Source organism: Mus caroli, unplaced genomic scaffold, assembly GCF_978045245.1.
Source record: "Mus caroli unplaced genomic scaffold, Mus_caroli_1 scaffold_12, whole genome shotgun sequence".
Taxonomy (NCBI): Eukaryota; Metazoa; Chordata; class Mammalia; order Rodentia; family Muridae; genus Mus; species Mus caroli.
Window position 1 is genome coordinate 58,735,520 of NW_028227267.1, and position 14,567 is coordinate 58,750,086.

The window sequence follows — 14,567 nt, forward strand, 5'->3', positions numbered from 1 at the left end:
AAGCTTGTTAATGGCCACCTATGTCATCTTAAACAGCCAACATAAAAATATAACCAAAGACTAAAAATGATTAGTCTGCTTTTAAACAGTCCAATGGATTGCACTCCCTAAATATTATCCATCAGTCTTTCTACGATATCATTTACACAACTATGTATTACTAATGATTTTTCTTCTTGATTAGAAAAATGCTGCCTGGATATAATACTTCAGAGCTGAGCTCACTTCAGCACTGCAATACCTACCTGCAGCCATGCGAGGTATACCCGCTATTGTTCTTAACCTAAGAAACAAATAATGATTAAGTGTCTTCTCTCTTCCTCTCTTGACGACATCAGGGAGGGACACCACAGAGTGATCCTAACAGCTATCAAAGTGACTAAAGACAGATTCTGGGTTTGTCACCATTGAGTCCAGCCTTGGAGGCCAAGAAAAATGAGGAGCCAAGTAGATGGATGTTCTTGGGAGCCCATCAAGAGAGTCTAAAGGACTTTGATTTAGACATAACCCGTGCTCTGGCTTGTCCTGATTCCCTGAGGCACTGGTTAGCTTTTTGTCAACTTGACAGAAGCTAGAGTTCTCTAAAACAAAGGAAGCTCTTTTTAGATTAAGAAGATGTCCCTATAGGCTGTAGACAAAACTGTGGGGCATTTTCTTAATGATTGACTTGGAAGAGCTCAGCCTACTATGAGCAATGCTATCACTGGGTCCTGGTATGTATAAGAAAGCAAACAGAGGAAGCCAGTAAGCAGCATTCTTCCATGGCTCTGCTTTCAGTTTCTGCCTCCACATTCCTTCCCTGTCTTCCCTGCATGATTTGCTATAAGCTATAAGATAAAAATTAACCCTCCTCCTACAGAGAGAGAGAGATATGCAAACAATTGGAGAAATATTAAGAACAAAGAGGAAGTTTCCAGAACTCAGTCATTATTGAATATGATTTTATAACCCCCCCCATGTTATCAAAAGAAGGATTCTAATCTTCCATAAGAAAGAATGGGGCCAGATCAGAATTAGCAGTCTTTCTTTTAGACACCACCTCAGACTCCCACTGAAGTTTTGGCGTGACTGCCCTCCTCCTCGGTGTCTGGTGGGATGGGAGAATCCAGGTAACTAGCCTGCTAACTGCTGTCCCCATGCCAGACGGCCACCCTTGGCACAGTCACACGGGTGGCAGGAATAAGGCTATGTGGCATAAACAAGTAGAACCAGGACTTGAGGAGCATGAAGAAACTGGTGGTCTGTGGACCATGAATGATGCTGTGAAGCCAGAGAAGGAACCTACCTACGAAGGACCTTGCAAGGTGCTCTGAGGTCTTAGTCACTGTTCTATTGCTATCAAGAGACACTTTGACCAAGGCAACTCTTATAAAAAGAGAACGTTTAAAGGGAGCTGGCTTACAGTTTCAGAGTTTTAGTCCATTGTCATCATGGTGGGGAGCATGGAAGCAGGTATAGTGCTGGAGCAGTAGCTGAGAGCTACATTCTGATCCACAGGATGACACACAGACAGACAGACAGACAGACGCAGAGACACTCAAAGAGACAGAGAGAGGGAGAAATACTTGGCCAGGTGTAGGCTTTTAAAAATTCAAAACCCACTTCCAATGACACATTTCCTAGAACAAGGGCACACCTCCAAATTCTTCTAATTCTATCTACTCCTTGGTGATTAAGCATTCAAATATGTGAGTCTAAGGGGGCCGTTCCTATTCAAACTGCCACAAAGCTTTATTGATGCAACAACCACTTACAAGCATTATTACTGACTTCTGATGCTTTCCCCCCCCTTAGTTACCTAGCTACCTTGCAAACATGCCTTTAGTACTGCAGTTGGATTTTTGTTAGTAGGACTGCTTGCCTATTGTGTATGAGGTCCTGGGCTCCATCCCCAACATCTCCAAGGAGAACAAGTCAGCTCCTAAATACATAAATGTATCCAGTGCATCTCTAAAATATTAAAGGAAATTAATTCAGCCACAAAAGGCCCCTTTAAAGCAATTATTGCTATCATTTGCAGATGTGTTACTAGTGTAATAAGATTGACAAACTGAACTGAAATCAACTATGAGAGAAACTGATAGCTTTAGGGGCTGTGGAGGTGGCTCAGGGCTCAGAACCCTGGCTGGGGAAACATGAAGACCCAAGTTTGTATCTCCAGCACTCACATAAAAAGCTAAGTGTGGCTGCGTGTGCCCGAGACTCCAGTGTTGGCAGAGAGAGACCGGGTAGATGCTAGAGGCTGCAGACAACCTAGCATCTAGTTATAGAGAGACCCTGTCTCAAAGCAGTAACACAGAGGAAAATAAAGAAAGACACACAAAACCCTGCTCTGAACTCCACATGTATGTGCAAGCACATAGACCACCCCCCCCACACACACACACAATAAAACCTGACAGTTCTAATTGGCTCAGTGTCATTATCATTATTACTCAGTGGTGTTAGAGAGTGACACGTGGCTCCATGCCTGCCAGGCAGATGTCCTGTCACTGAGTTCTTCCTTGACCTGAATATTCAGCTTCAAAAGTAGCTCTTGGGGGCTAGCAAGATGGCTCAGCTTGGGACCCACATAGTAGAGGGAGACAGGTTGTCTACTCTTCTCCACACATGAACTGTGGCACATGTGCACACAAACACACACATACACACACACACACCTAAATGTAATTAAGAGGAGTTTTAGATAGGTTTTTTGGGTAGGTGGGTAGGAGTTGGTGTGGTTTCGTTGTTTGTGTGTTTTTTCTGTATGTGAAAGCAGATCAAAAACACTTGCACTAATGACCTAAGAGTGACTAAGAAGTCAATCTTCTGGAAAATGAAAGGAGACTTTAATTCCAGTTAGGACTGGTCCAGGTAGAGCCAAGACTGGTCCCTAGCCCTGCAGAAGCTCTAAGGACCCAAGTACTAAACAGAGAGAGTCGTGGATCAGCAAACAGGGATTCTGTTCTAACTTACCATGTCCTTGAACACATAAGAGTAAGATCTGCCCTAACCCCTTGAAGATTATCTGCAGCTCCAGCATTGGCCCAATTTTACTCAGAGACCCCAGGCCCAGATTTGTCCTTCAGTCCTGGTGTCCCCAGGAATTAGTTAAGTCAGGTGTATGGTGAAAATTATATGTCTTTACTTTCCAGTGACCATAACTACTCGTGCTCTGAGAGAGGCCAGGTGGAGCTTTGGTCTAGTCTGGGCCTTTGTTCTGGGAGAGTCAGTTGATGGTAAGCAGACTTGGTATTCCTGGCCTTCATATCACAAATGTATTCAGTGGCTCTCTGTTTTAAAAGAATGAACAGGCCAGGCAGTGGTAGTGCATGCCTTCAATCCCAGCACTTAGGAGGCAGAGGCAGGTGGATTTCTGAGTTGGAGGCCAGCCTGGTCTACAGAGTGAGTTCCAGGACAGCCAGGGATACACAGAGAAACCCTGTCTTGAAAAACTAAAAAACTGAAAAAAAAAAAAAGAATGAACAGATATTACAAGAGCAAACTCCTAACACTATAGAAATGGTTGGTGCCGATGAAGTCCAAGGCCAGCAAGCAAGTTTTGTTGTAAAAACAGGTTTGTAGATCAGAACAAGGTAGAAAGTTGTGGCAAAGAGATATGTGGTTAAATTCCCGTTGTCATATCGCTTTCCAGACAAATGAACTAAGAAGACAAGTTCAGGGCTGGAGAGGTGGCTCAGTGGTTGGGAGCGCACTGACTGCTCTTCCAGAGGTCCTGAGTTTGTTTCCTAGCAACCCCATGGTGGCTCACAACCATCTATGTGGGATCTATGCCCTCTTCTGGTGTGTCTGAAGACAGTGACAGTGTGCTCATATACATAGAATCAATAAATATTTTTTTTTAATTTTTTAGAAAAAGAAGACAAGTTTACTGTACCTTAGCCCAAACACTTGCAATGAAGGCCAGATGAACCACCACAGGAGGGCATTGGACAAGAGGGAGATGGTGCTTTCCTACAGCTCTCTGGGTCTCCATCTTCCAGGGGCCAACTTTTGGACCTCTCAAGTTGCAAAGGCTTACTTCAAATAGATCAACCAAAAGGGTTCTTAAGGTTCTAAAAAGAGTCACCTGTAGTCATGGAAAGATGCAGTCGTTTAGAACATAGTCATTCAAGTGACCATAGCACAGGTGTGGGCCCTTGAATAAGAAAGAAAAAGCTGCATGAGGGGTTGTCAGCAAGGCAAAGAAGCCCCAGCTCCATACTCCCTGCCTGCTCCCCACCCCAGCCTAGAGAGCCTCTTTCTGCTGCTACAGAGTTGTGTATATTTTTTAAGTCTCCCAAATGTACTCAGGGTTGTGAACTGCCGACCCATGTCATGCGGTAAATTCATCTCTTATTTCTGATCCTCTTAGCAAACATTGGTGATAACCTCCATCTTGAGACATTTTCTCCAGTATCATTTCTGGCACACACACAAAAAAAAAACCCATATAGCCATTTGTCCAAATGGTGGTGTGGGTTGCCCAAGTTTAAGGTGCTAGGGAAGGGGGAGGGTTTAGAAACTGTCCTCTAAGCCAGGCTATAAACCTGGCCCAGGCCAGTGGAAGTCTTGAACTGTTTGGCAGGCCTGCTTCCTTGGTATTCCTTTCCTGGTGTAGTCAGATGGCTCAGTCATCCAAGAACACTGCCTTTGCATTCTAATGACCTATTTCTACAGGAGATGGAAGTAACTCAGTTATCCATGAATTAGTGCCCTGGAGCCCAGGGGGAGGGGAGACCACCACAATAACAACAAATGAGCTGCACCATGCTTTCATAATTGAAGCTCTTTCCCGCCAGACCAGCCCCTCCCTCTTCCAGGCAGACGGTGGTCCGGCTGAACAGAGCCACCCCTCCTCCACCCAGCTCCACATGAGGAGCTGGGGGCACGTGAGTGGGTAGGGTAGCTTTAGGAGTGAAGCATGCACCCTTCCTGCCCTTCTTGACTGCCTGTTGTCTTTACCACTGTGAGCCATGACATGGCCAAGAGTCAATGCTCCAGGCTGGTGTGGCCATGGCTTTAAGGGACATAGGGGAGGTGATCGAGGAAGATGGTGGGGCTAAAGGGGAGACAAGGTGGGTAGACAATCCTAATTCATGCGTTGGTGAGGGTTTGATACAGTTGGAGCACTGATTTAAAATTTTATAGAATAAAAACAATTGGGCCAAAGCCAGCAAGTTAAAGACCATAGGCTAAATATGACCCACTATCTAATTTTGTAAGTAATTTGATATTAGAATACACACACACAGCATATTGTCATTTCTTCAATAATAAATTTTATTGTTGCGTATACGCACAAAGTAGTTGGACTGGCCAAATTCCTGCATATTTTTATTTTATTTTATTTTATTCAAACACACATGCACACAGACAGACAGACAGACAGACAGACAGGGGATGAGCAGAGGCTTTGGAAATGTGGATCAGCCACACTAGACCAGACAGCACAGGCCCAGGGTAGGAATGACATGCCCCATCTAGAACCATTGCAATCCCACAATGGCTTGCAAACACGGCTTATTGGTTCCTGATTCTGGTGCTGGCAGAAGAGTGAAGAAATACCCCAGGGACAATTAAAAAACTGGTGGCTCTCTACATTCACATACTGGACATTTGTGACATTTCTGTGTGTGTATGTGTGTCTGTTTGTATGTCTGTGTGTCTCTGTCTGCGTGTGCGTGTGTGCGTGTGCATGTGTGTGCGTGTGTGCGTGTGTGTGCGTGTGTGTGTGTGTGTGCCTGTGTGTAGCTGCACAGATACCATAGGCAGCCCTGAGAGCCTGAGGACAACCCTCAGGACTCCGGTGTTGAAAAAAAAAAAACCACGCAAATGTCTTCATTAAAACTAAAAGTGCTTAACCATAAAAACAATCAGAATAAAACCACAAGTTCCAGGTGGGTTTGTAATATCTGTGATGCTTAAATCTTTTTTAAAGTATTGACTCCAGAATATGTACAAAGGGCAGGCACTTCACACACAGTGTCTCTGCCAGTGAGCATTGAAAGACGCCCAACAGTCATGCACAATGGCACAGGCCCATAACTCCAGCCCTCAAGGCAGCAGCAAAAGGCTCCTGAGTTTCGAGGCCAGCCTGGGTTACATGGGGTGACCTTGGAGACTGGGGAGAGAGGGGGTGGTCATCAAAGAAATACAAATTAACACAGTGATGAAATATTATTGCCCACCAGATGGGCTAAAATTAAATACAATCATAATACCAGATCTTGGTGAGAGTATGAAGTAATTGAAATACGTTTAAATTTTTGGCAAAACTGTACATTTATACCATCAATTCTGGAATGTTTGAAAGTGTCTATTAAAACTAAAAATATGCTCACCCAGGGTCCAGCCACTCTGCTCCTATTCGTGTGTGTCCAAAAGAATGAGTGCTCTCCAGGAGAAGAGAGGTGACCAGATAAATCTTCACAACATCCCATTGCCCTTTGCCTCAGAGGCTGGGCAGGCATCTAAGCAGACACAGATAGGAGCTGGGCAGGAGGACACTTCCTTCCCTTTACCAGAAATCTGCCTGTGCTTGCAGTCTCAGGACTAGCTCCTAGCTAGGTTCCAATTTCCTAGGGACACAATAAGCATAAGCAGGTTCCCCCTGGCTGGCTGCCTTCATAGAGCAGATTAATTTATGTGTGCTATTCCGCTCTTGGAGAAAGTTCCTTAAATAGTGAGGAAAGGAGCCTGTGAATTCCAGTGGGGCATCCAGCCCATGCTGCTCCAGAGGGAAGGGAGGGAGGCTGGCTTCACACCATCTCTGTTGTCACTGCTGGGGCTCAGGAAGGCTGCCCCTGAGAAGTGGCAGCCAACCGTGAAGTCACAAGCTCCTGTTGCACTCCTGTAAATCCCACTAGGGCAGTGTCTGGATTCGCTCTCAGCCCCTATTGTTCCCAGTCAAGCAGAGAGGCAGGAAAAAAAGCCAGACCCAGGGAAACACATCAGAGGCTCCATCCTTGGAACAGTGGGCTGTCTTTAGGTCTGATGAGATCCCACTGGGTAAAGCTAAAGAATAACCGTCAGCCTGGGTCCAGGTAGATGCCCCATGCTTATCACCCTGGCCCCAGAGTCTAGAGGATGTGGGAAGGATAGGGAAAGCTCTGCAGCCTCCTTCCCAAGCTCTCATCCTAGGATGCCTGCAGTTATCCACAGTAGTGTGCCAGTCTTGAGCTACACACACCCAGCAGGCACCCCCAGAGTGCAGGTTGCACTCCCCAGCAAAACAGAGCAGCTGCCAGCTTTCTTCAGAGCAGCATGGTATGGGGTTTCTCTGGCCTCCTGCTTTCATGGTGCCACAGAAACTAGAGAGACCCATAGGCTTGTGGAAGCATGAACAGCTCTGCTCAAGCCCACAGGGTTCCTGCCTGCCATGCTGGACTTTAAGCCAAATTTAACTCCACTGGGCTAGGTGAGAGTGACAGGTTTGAATGTCCCTCAGCAGTCACTTGACTGGAAACCTTGATCTTCCGCTTCTCGTGAAGCTGTGTTCACCACTGGCTTCCATTTTCAAGCCAGAGTCCAGCCATCCTCCCCCATAACTGAAACACTGAAGCAGTGGCTACACTGTGGCTATCTTGCACACTCCCTTCTCGCCAGCAAGAACGATGCTGCAACAGGATCCTTCTGCACACGTTTATTGGGAGAGCTTGATTGTAGAGGCGAAGAGACCCCAAGCCCAGAACTGGTGCTGCTTATATAGGCCTAGGAGAGGCGTGTCTCACACCCAGATTGGTTGTGCTTGGGTTATGCTTACCACCTCATTTGCATGCCTACATCTGATTGGTTAACTTGTCTCTCATCTGATTGGTTAACTTGTCTCTCATCTGATTGGTTAACTTGTCTCTCATCTGATTGGTTAATTTTGGTTAATTCTCAAAACCTCATCTTGGCAAAAAAAACTTTACTGCCTATGTATGCGTGGTGGCCAGCGGAAGCCAGCACCACCCTGCAACGGCACATGTGGCTTCCCACATGCCTACTGTGTAAGTATGTATACTTACCAATAAACGAAGGATACTAGAGTTCTCCCCAGGAACTGTGCCCTTCCGGACTTTGAAGCAGTCTCCATTCCTCAGGGCTTCCTTCCTACAACAAGTTCACCCTGTCTTCTCTCTTATCCAGCTAAGCTTAAAGATGGTGAAGATCCTTTGTCTTAAAACCACCAGCAGTTGTGACCTTTCTCGGTGTACTTGGGCCTTGCATCATATTCTTTAAGCATCCATAATATAGAGTCTAAGAAAAATATTGTGTGTGTGTGTTTACATAAATGTGCTTTTGCATGTATTCACATGGGCATTTGCGTGCCTGTGCACATGAGCACATGCATGTGGAGGTCGTAGGTCAACACTGGGTGTCTTTCTCAAGCTCTCTCCACCTTGTTTGTTGTGATAGGGTCTCTCACTGAACCTTGAGCTCACCAGTTCTGCTAGGTCAACTAGCCAGTTAGCTCCAGGGTTCTGACCATCTTCATCCCCAGCCCTGGAATGACAGACACATGTTCCTATGCTTGCCTTTTTGTACAGGACTGCTAGGGATCCAAACTCAGATCCCCATAATTGTGCAGCAAGTACTTCACCAATTGAGCCATATCTGCAGCCTTCCAGAAGGCTTGCTGCAGCTGATTGACTTTAAGCCACGCTTAATAATAAAAAAAAAAAAAAAAAAAAAAAACAGCTTTGGGATGCCAATATGATATGCAGAGCCTAGATGGTAGAATAGGATTGGCAAGACATATGGACGAAAACCAAACAGGATGCAGACTGAGTAACATGGAGAGAAAGGCCAGGCAGATAATTCCAGGAGAGTCTGCACCTCTACATGCACGGCTAAGGAGTGAGTGACTGTGCGCATCACGCAGATGTAGCTTATGTATCCCAGCACGTAAGAACTGGATCATCATTGCAGTGGCTTCTAAATGGGCTCCCCCCCTCCATCCCACCATCTTCCTCACTGCATACCACCCTCCTGCCAGAAAGCCATCTAGTTTTGACATGCCATGTCCTAGATTGTGTGTGATTCAGGACTCACCTCCACTGATGTCCATTCTGTACCACTGGGAAGATGAGTTCTCTCTCAGGACCCTCAAGGGCTGACCATAACATTCTCTAGTCTCTCTTGTTTTGCCTTAGATCCTTTCAATAGTATTTTGAAAAGAGCCATGTGGTCCAACCAGAGTCTCTTCCATTGTAGTGCTCTCTCCTTTGCCCAGGGTAAAGACTCAGTGGTAGATACACTGAACAATAGCTCCCAGCTGGCTTGCGGAAACCAGGTTCCTCGTTAATGGGGGAATTGGGAGTATCTGTTATGAAGACACGTGTCTGTTATGAAGACACGTGTCTCGGCCTGCTAGAAGGAAATGTCTCTTCTAGTAACCTGCCAACCCCCGCCCCCCGCCTTTTTTTAGGGATTCATCAATCAGGTTTTGCCAGTCCTGAATAAATCCAGACCTGTTGTCCCCTAATCTGTTGTTTGATTTAAATTTGCATTATCGTCTTGGATCTGGATCAGAGAAATAATTGGAGAGAATCAGAGGAGACAGAATGTGCCTGAGCAGAGTGCCAAGTGCCATGCAGAAGACACCAGATCCTGTCAGCAGGACTGGTGTGTGCGAAAGGAGCAGGGTTGGGTGTTGAAGGGTGACACTGTCTTCCTTCCCTACCATGCCTCCTCACAACTCATCAGGAGGCAACAATTCCCCTCCTTGTACCTAATTCCTGAAAGGCAAAATGTGAATAAATGCTGACCCCCAACAGCCCCTCTTTTGTGGAAGACACCCTGCCCATACTAGGGCCCCCTCTCAGACTGCCTTGGTGTTGAGAAACTATTTTCTCTGAATAGAAATAGTCCCTTCTAGAAGGAACCTTAGCAAGTTGACCAAAGTGAAAAGGCTCAAGATACTCAGAGAAAGTTAAAAAGATCGACAAGGGCATTAAACAGCTGCTGGGATGAGTTGGGAGGATCATGGGGGGGGGGGGTGAGTCTCTTCAATGGAGCTGCCAGCAGGTTGAGTGGGGATTGCAAAAGACTTCTTTCCTGAGTCATCACCCATACTGGGCTGGGCTTTTTAGTTGATATGGTTGCCATGGAGTGACTCAGGCTACCCTAAGTAACTCCAGTAAACTCACTGGCTCATTGGGTTTGGGTGACACCATTTCCTTAATCTCTCATCGGTGCCATATCTGGGTTAAATAACTGTTTGTTCGTGTCTCTCCAGGAAGAGTCAAAAGACACCTGGGAAACCTTACTTAATGGTTCTTAAGCTAAAGTTATCCCAAATTGCTTGAGTGTATCTCAGTCTGGGGAATGAGAGTGGGTGAACAGGGGGAAGTGCAACTGGTTCCTCATTGTGACAGGAAGTCCTGTTGCTTAAAGTCAACATGGAATGTACCCAACAGACTGGTACAAAGAATGAGAGTCCCCTAGAAATGTGAAAGAATGTAGGTGACATTTATTCTCCCCTCAACTAAAGCCCTGCTGTGTGCTCCAAACTGGAGAGCAAAGACAGAGGTGGTAGAGCTTTGAGTAGAGCAGGGAGACTTCTAAAGGAGTCTCATCTCCATGTGTCTGCTTGTCCGGGCTCTTGCTCCTTGGTACATTCCCATGTGGACTCTACATACTACAATACCCTGTCAGAATGAGGAGCCGGCTGTATTCCTCAGTCTTGGAGGTAGCTTCCTAGCCAGAGTTGGAGTTCCCAATGATTGGCAGTCTGTTTCATGCTGCAATGTAGCCTCCGACTAATGGAGCCCTCTCTCTACAGGCACAGAGGACACACAAAAAGGCCCCCAAGTACAGCAGAGCACATCACTCCTCTGAGAAGAAACCACATTCTGCTCCTCCTGCAGCCGTCGACACACCAAACACAGGACAGGGCAGCAGCCAGACAGCCCTACATGACAGCCCATCCAACCAGATAGCCTGGCTCCCTGGGGACAAGCAGGAGTATAACACACAGTCGAGCACCTCCAGCCCTGCCTGGACTTTCCCGAGAAGCAAGTCTTTATTTTGTTTGCCCAGTGGAGGCCCTTCCCCAACTGAACCACAGCCACTACCGACCAATTCCCAGAGACACAGTGCATCGGAGTGGAAGCCTAGCCGCCTCATGTCCATTGATGACTTAGAAGGGGCCCAAGAGACAGATGTGGACACGGGCCTGCGGCTGTCCTCCTCAGACCTGTCTGTGGTCTCTGCATATTCTGCGCCCAGTAGGTTTTGCAACACAATAGAGGCATCCCTCTCCTCTGAGAGATGCAGTAGCCACTGGCCAGCACACAAGAGTCCCAAGAAAGGACCTATGCCCGCTGCCAGTGAGGTAAGCCCAGATACTGCCTGGGCTCTCTTCACCAAAGGGTCCCCCAGGCCTGCAGAGACAACTACTCCTGGTCTCTCAGCTTCTGATGCCTCCTTGCTCACAGAGTCATCCACACACACCTCATGTCATGACCCCAAAGCCACACAGGGTGTCCAAGGCATGCTATTGCCTCCAACAACAGTTGGTCCTGAGACTGATGACATGGAGGAGTTCTACATCTGAGTGCATCTTGGCTTTCAGACAGACTCAGTCACAGAAACCCCGGTACCACTGTGACCAGCTCTTTGTTCACAGGGTGCTCTCAGCCCCATTTGCCAGCTGACTAGAACTTAATTATCTGTCTTGGGAGACTGTTGGCATGTTGACCATGCCACCTATCCTTAGATGACAGGTGCCATACTTCTAGAGGTTCAGAAAAAGGAAGAAGGAGGAGGAGGAAGAGGAGGAGGAGGAGGAAGAAGAGGAAGAGAAGGAAGAGGAAGAGGAGGAAGAGGAGAAGAAGAAGAAGGAGAAGAAGGAGAAGAAGAAGAAGAAGAAGAAGAAGAAGAAGAAGAAGAAGAAGAAGAAGAAGAAGAAGAAGAAGAAGAAGAAGAAACAAACACCTGACATTTTTATGGAAATACATTTTCAACACACTTAACTCACAAAATCTATTTTTGAATGCTCAATTATACAATATAATGCCTCATATAATTATTTGAACTGAAAAAGAAGACATAGCCAGAGCTGACTTGACAATTGTTCACACTCGGAAAGTAAAATAACTAAGGCCAAAGTGTTGAAGGGAGAAGGAACACCCAGTGACTGGCCCCACGTCAGTGTGCAGTACAGAATGCATGCCTTCCTAGTGCCCACTGTCACACAGGGACCCAGCACCCTAGAATCCAGAAGTACTGCTTCCAGTGGGTGCTTCATAGAACAGCCAGCAACCTACAGCAAACAGCAGAACGCCTTGCTTTGAAACCATTCAGCACTTGAAAATCTGGGCCTACACACAACTGGCTAGCAAACCTTATAAAGACTTAGCATGAATAACCAATGCCTTGCACACTTACAAAATACTCTGAGTATGAAAGCTAGTTTTGCACACTCTTCCTCAGCTGACTCATGTTGGTAAGCAAGCCTGCAGACCGTCCCTTCTGGACTGATTTGTATAAGGGGATTCATGGCCTGCAGTTACAAATAACAGGTTATGAGGTATGCTGGGGAAGCAGGCAGGAGAATCTCTGACTTGAAAAAGCACATGTTTCAAAAGGGCTACATATATCTCTCCATAAATGACCAGAGCCATCTTTTGTAATTTGTAGCACTGTGCACAGTAAACAGTTAAAATGCTTGGAACATTTTTGGCTGTCCTTTTGATTGTCCATGTGAGCCAGTGCCCCATGCCCCAAAGTAGGAAAGTGTGTGGTGCTGTCCCACAGGGCCAGCCTCCAGCTAGTGCACAGGAGCCTTGGGGAGAGTGGGCACTGCAGTCACCCAGCTCCCCATCTGTTGTCCGTTGCTGCCACCGTGTGAATGGTGACCAGACCTCCCAGTGAGGCGATGTTTACACCCCACCTCACCAAACGCTAACTTCCGGCATTGGGAGCAATGCCAACTTATCCCCAGATTCTGTTGATCCTTGGGAAAGAAAAGCATGGGTGCGTTCTGTTCCCTGCCAGCGTGGTGCTTCTTGCCTCCTCTCTGGAAGGGCCTACACCGGCTCAGATGCACTCTCAGAGCCTTTCCAGCAGGACCTTCAAGCTCTCTCACGCATCACTGTCCATCAGCCTCGGGTCCACCATCCTCACAAGGAAAGCCTGGGCCTCTGACTTGCCTCAAACACTTTGGACTTTGCAGGACTCTGAGGTCCGCTCGGTGTAAATAAATAAAAACGTGGTCTGTCCTGATTCTGGATCAACCTCTGAAAAAGCCAACCTCTGGAAAGGGCTAAATGATAAATATTTTAAAGTTTGTCGCATCATGTTTTAAACTTTATCCAAATGTGTTGCTATCGCTTCTCTTGCAGCATGAAAAATAAAAGATGTGTGAATGGGAGTGGCTGGGTTGCAATCAGACTTCATTTCTAAGAGCAGGTTATGGCCAGTATCGGCTCCAGTGGCAGTTGGGGAGCCCTCAAGACAGACTGCTGTAGAAGATTGAGCTTAGGTTTTCCAAGCCTCTGCTGGGAAGAAGAAGATGATGATGATGGTGGTGGTGATGATGATGATGAGCCCCTATGGCTCACCCCAGCCCAGAAGTTTGACTCCAAGTCAATAGCTGATAGTGATTTTAAAAAAATATATTAACCTCAGAAAGGAGAAAAAAATAACTTAGGGTGATGGCAGGCCTCTGGGACAGGATCCAGTGCATCACCACCAAGAGACAGGAAGGTAAAGGTGAGTGTCCTGGATCCCTGAGATGGCATCTGCCTTTGTTCCCCACAGTACCCCTGCTTTGGAATGCTAACCTCACAAGGATTAGCTTTGAAGCCCAACTCCAGTCTCAGCATTTCTACCCTTTCCTCTGTGAACTGTCCCCCCAGCACAGTCCCGCCTGCCAAGCTGAGTGATCCCTAAAAGACGTCAGAGATACCACACAGAAGAGAGGCTTGTGAGTACCTTTTCCTGCTGCAGTCCACTCCCAGGCTGCCCTGGACTGGCATGGGAGATGGAGGGAGTCTACTGAGCAGCCACCTTCTGTAAAACCTTGCTTTCTCCCTGTGCTAACCAGTGCTTTCCTCCCGGCGCTCACCAGTGGATCCTGACTCTTGGAGCAGTACTGACCTTATGACAGATACTGAAGTCCAATAGGAGACACGTAGATTTGTTCAACTGAAAAATACTGAGATGGCGTCATAAGCTAGCCCTCTTCTAAAGTGGGTTCAGTGATGTAGGGAATAACCATCTTATCGCTAGCTTTCTGTTGTCTCCTGAGACCCAACCTCTTGCCTCCTTGACCTAAAACCACCCCACCCTCAGCTGTGCCCGGAGGGCTGACTACTGAATGCCTTGGTCAAGTTTACACTGTGTCCCTTGTTTCCCTTGATTCTTAGTTACTGCTCAGGGCGTCACTTTGTCCTACACTAAGCACTGCCTAGTGTCTGCTTTGAGACATCAAATATTTTTCAGTGTGCCCCCAACTGAACTGACACACTACAAAAATCGCCTTGAGTTATATCAGTTGATAAAGTGTGAATCAGAGGGACTTATGGGGACAGGGTGACCCTCTGTGACCGGAGGAGGTGGGCGGTGTTTGTTTAAACAAATTAGCTTTACTG

At 46.8% G+C, this 14,567-nt stretch overlaps 1 protein-coding gene across 2 annotated transcripts in view; it reads left to right on the plus strand.

Annotated features, from left to right (window-relative positions):
* The window catches only part of Fam124a (family with sequence similarity 124 member A), a 53,095-nt gene extending 38,847 nt beyond the window's left edge, over positions 1-14,248 (plus strand). Inside the window, exon 3 of one of the 2 annotated variants that reach the window (XR_015044665.1) lies at positions 10,754-11,038. Coding sequence is in view for 1 of the 2 variants with exons in the window: in XM_021182258.2 (XP_021037917.1) it covers positions 10,754-11,527 (774 nt within the window). In the remaining variant the exon portion in view is untranslated. Of the gene's footprint in view, positions 1-10,753 lie in introns of both variants that reach the window. The other variant, XM_021182258.2, reaches the window with a different exon arrangement.
* The last annotated feature ends 319 nt before the right edge of the window (positions 14,249-14,567 follow it).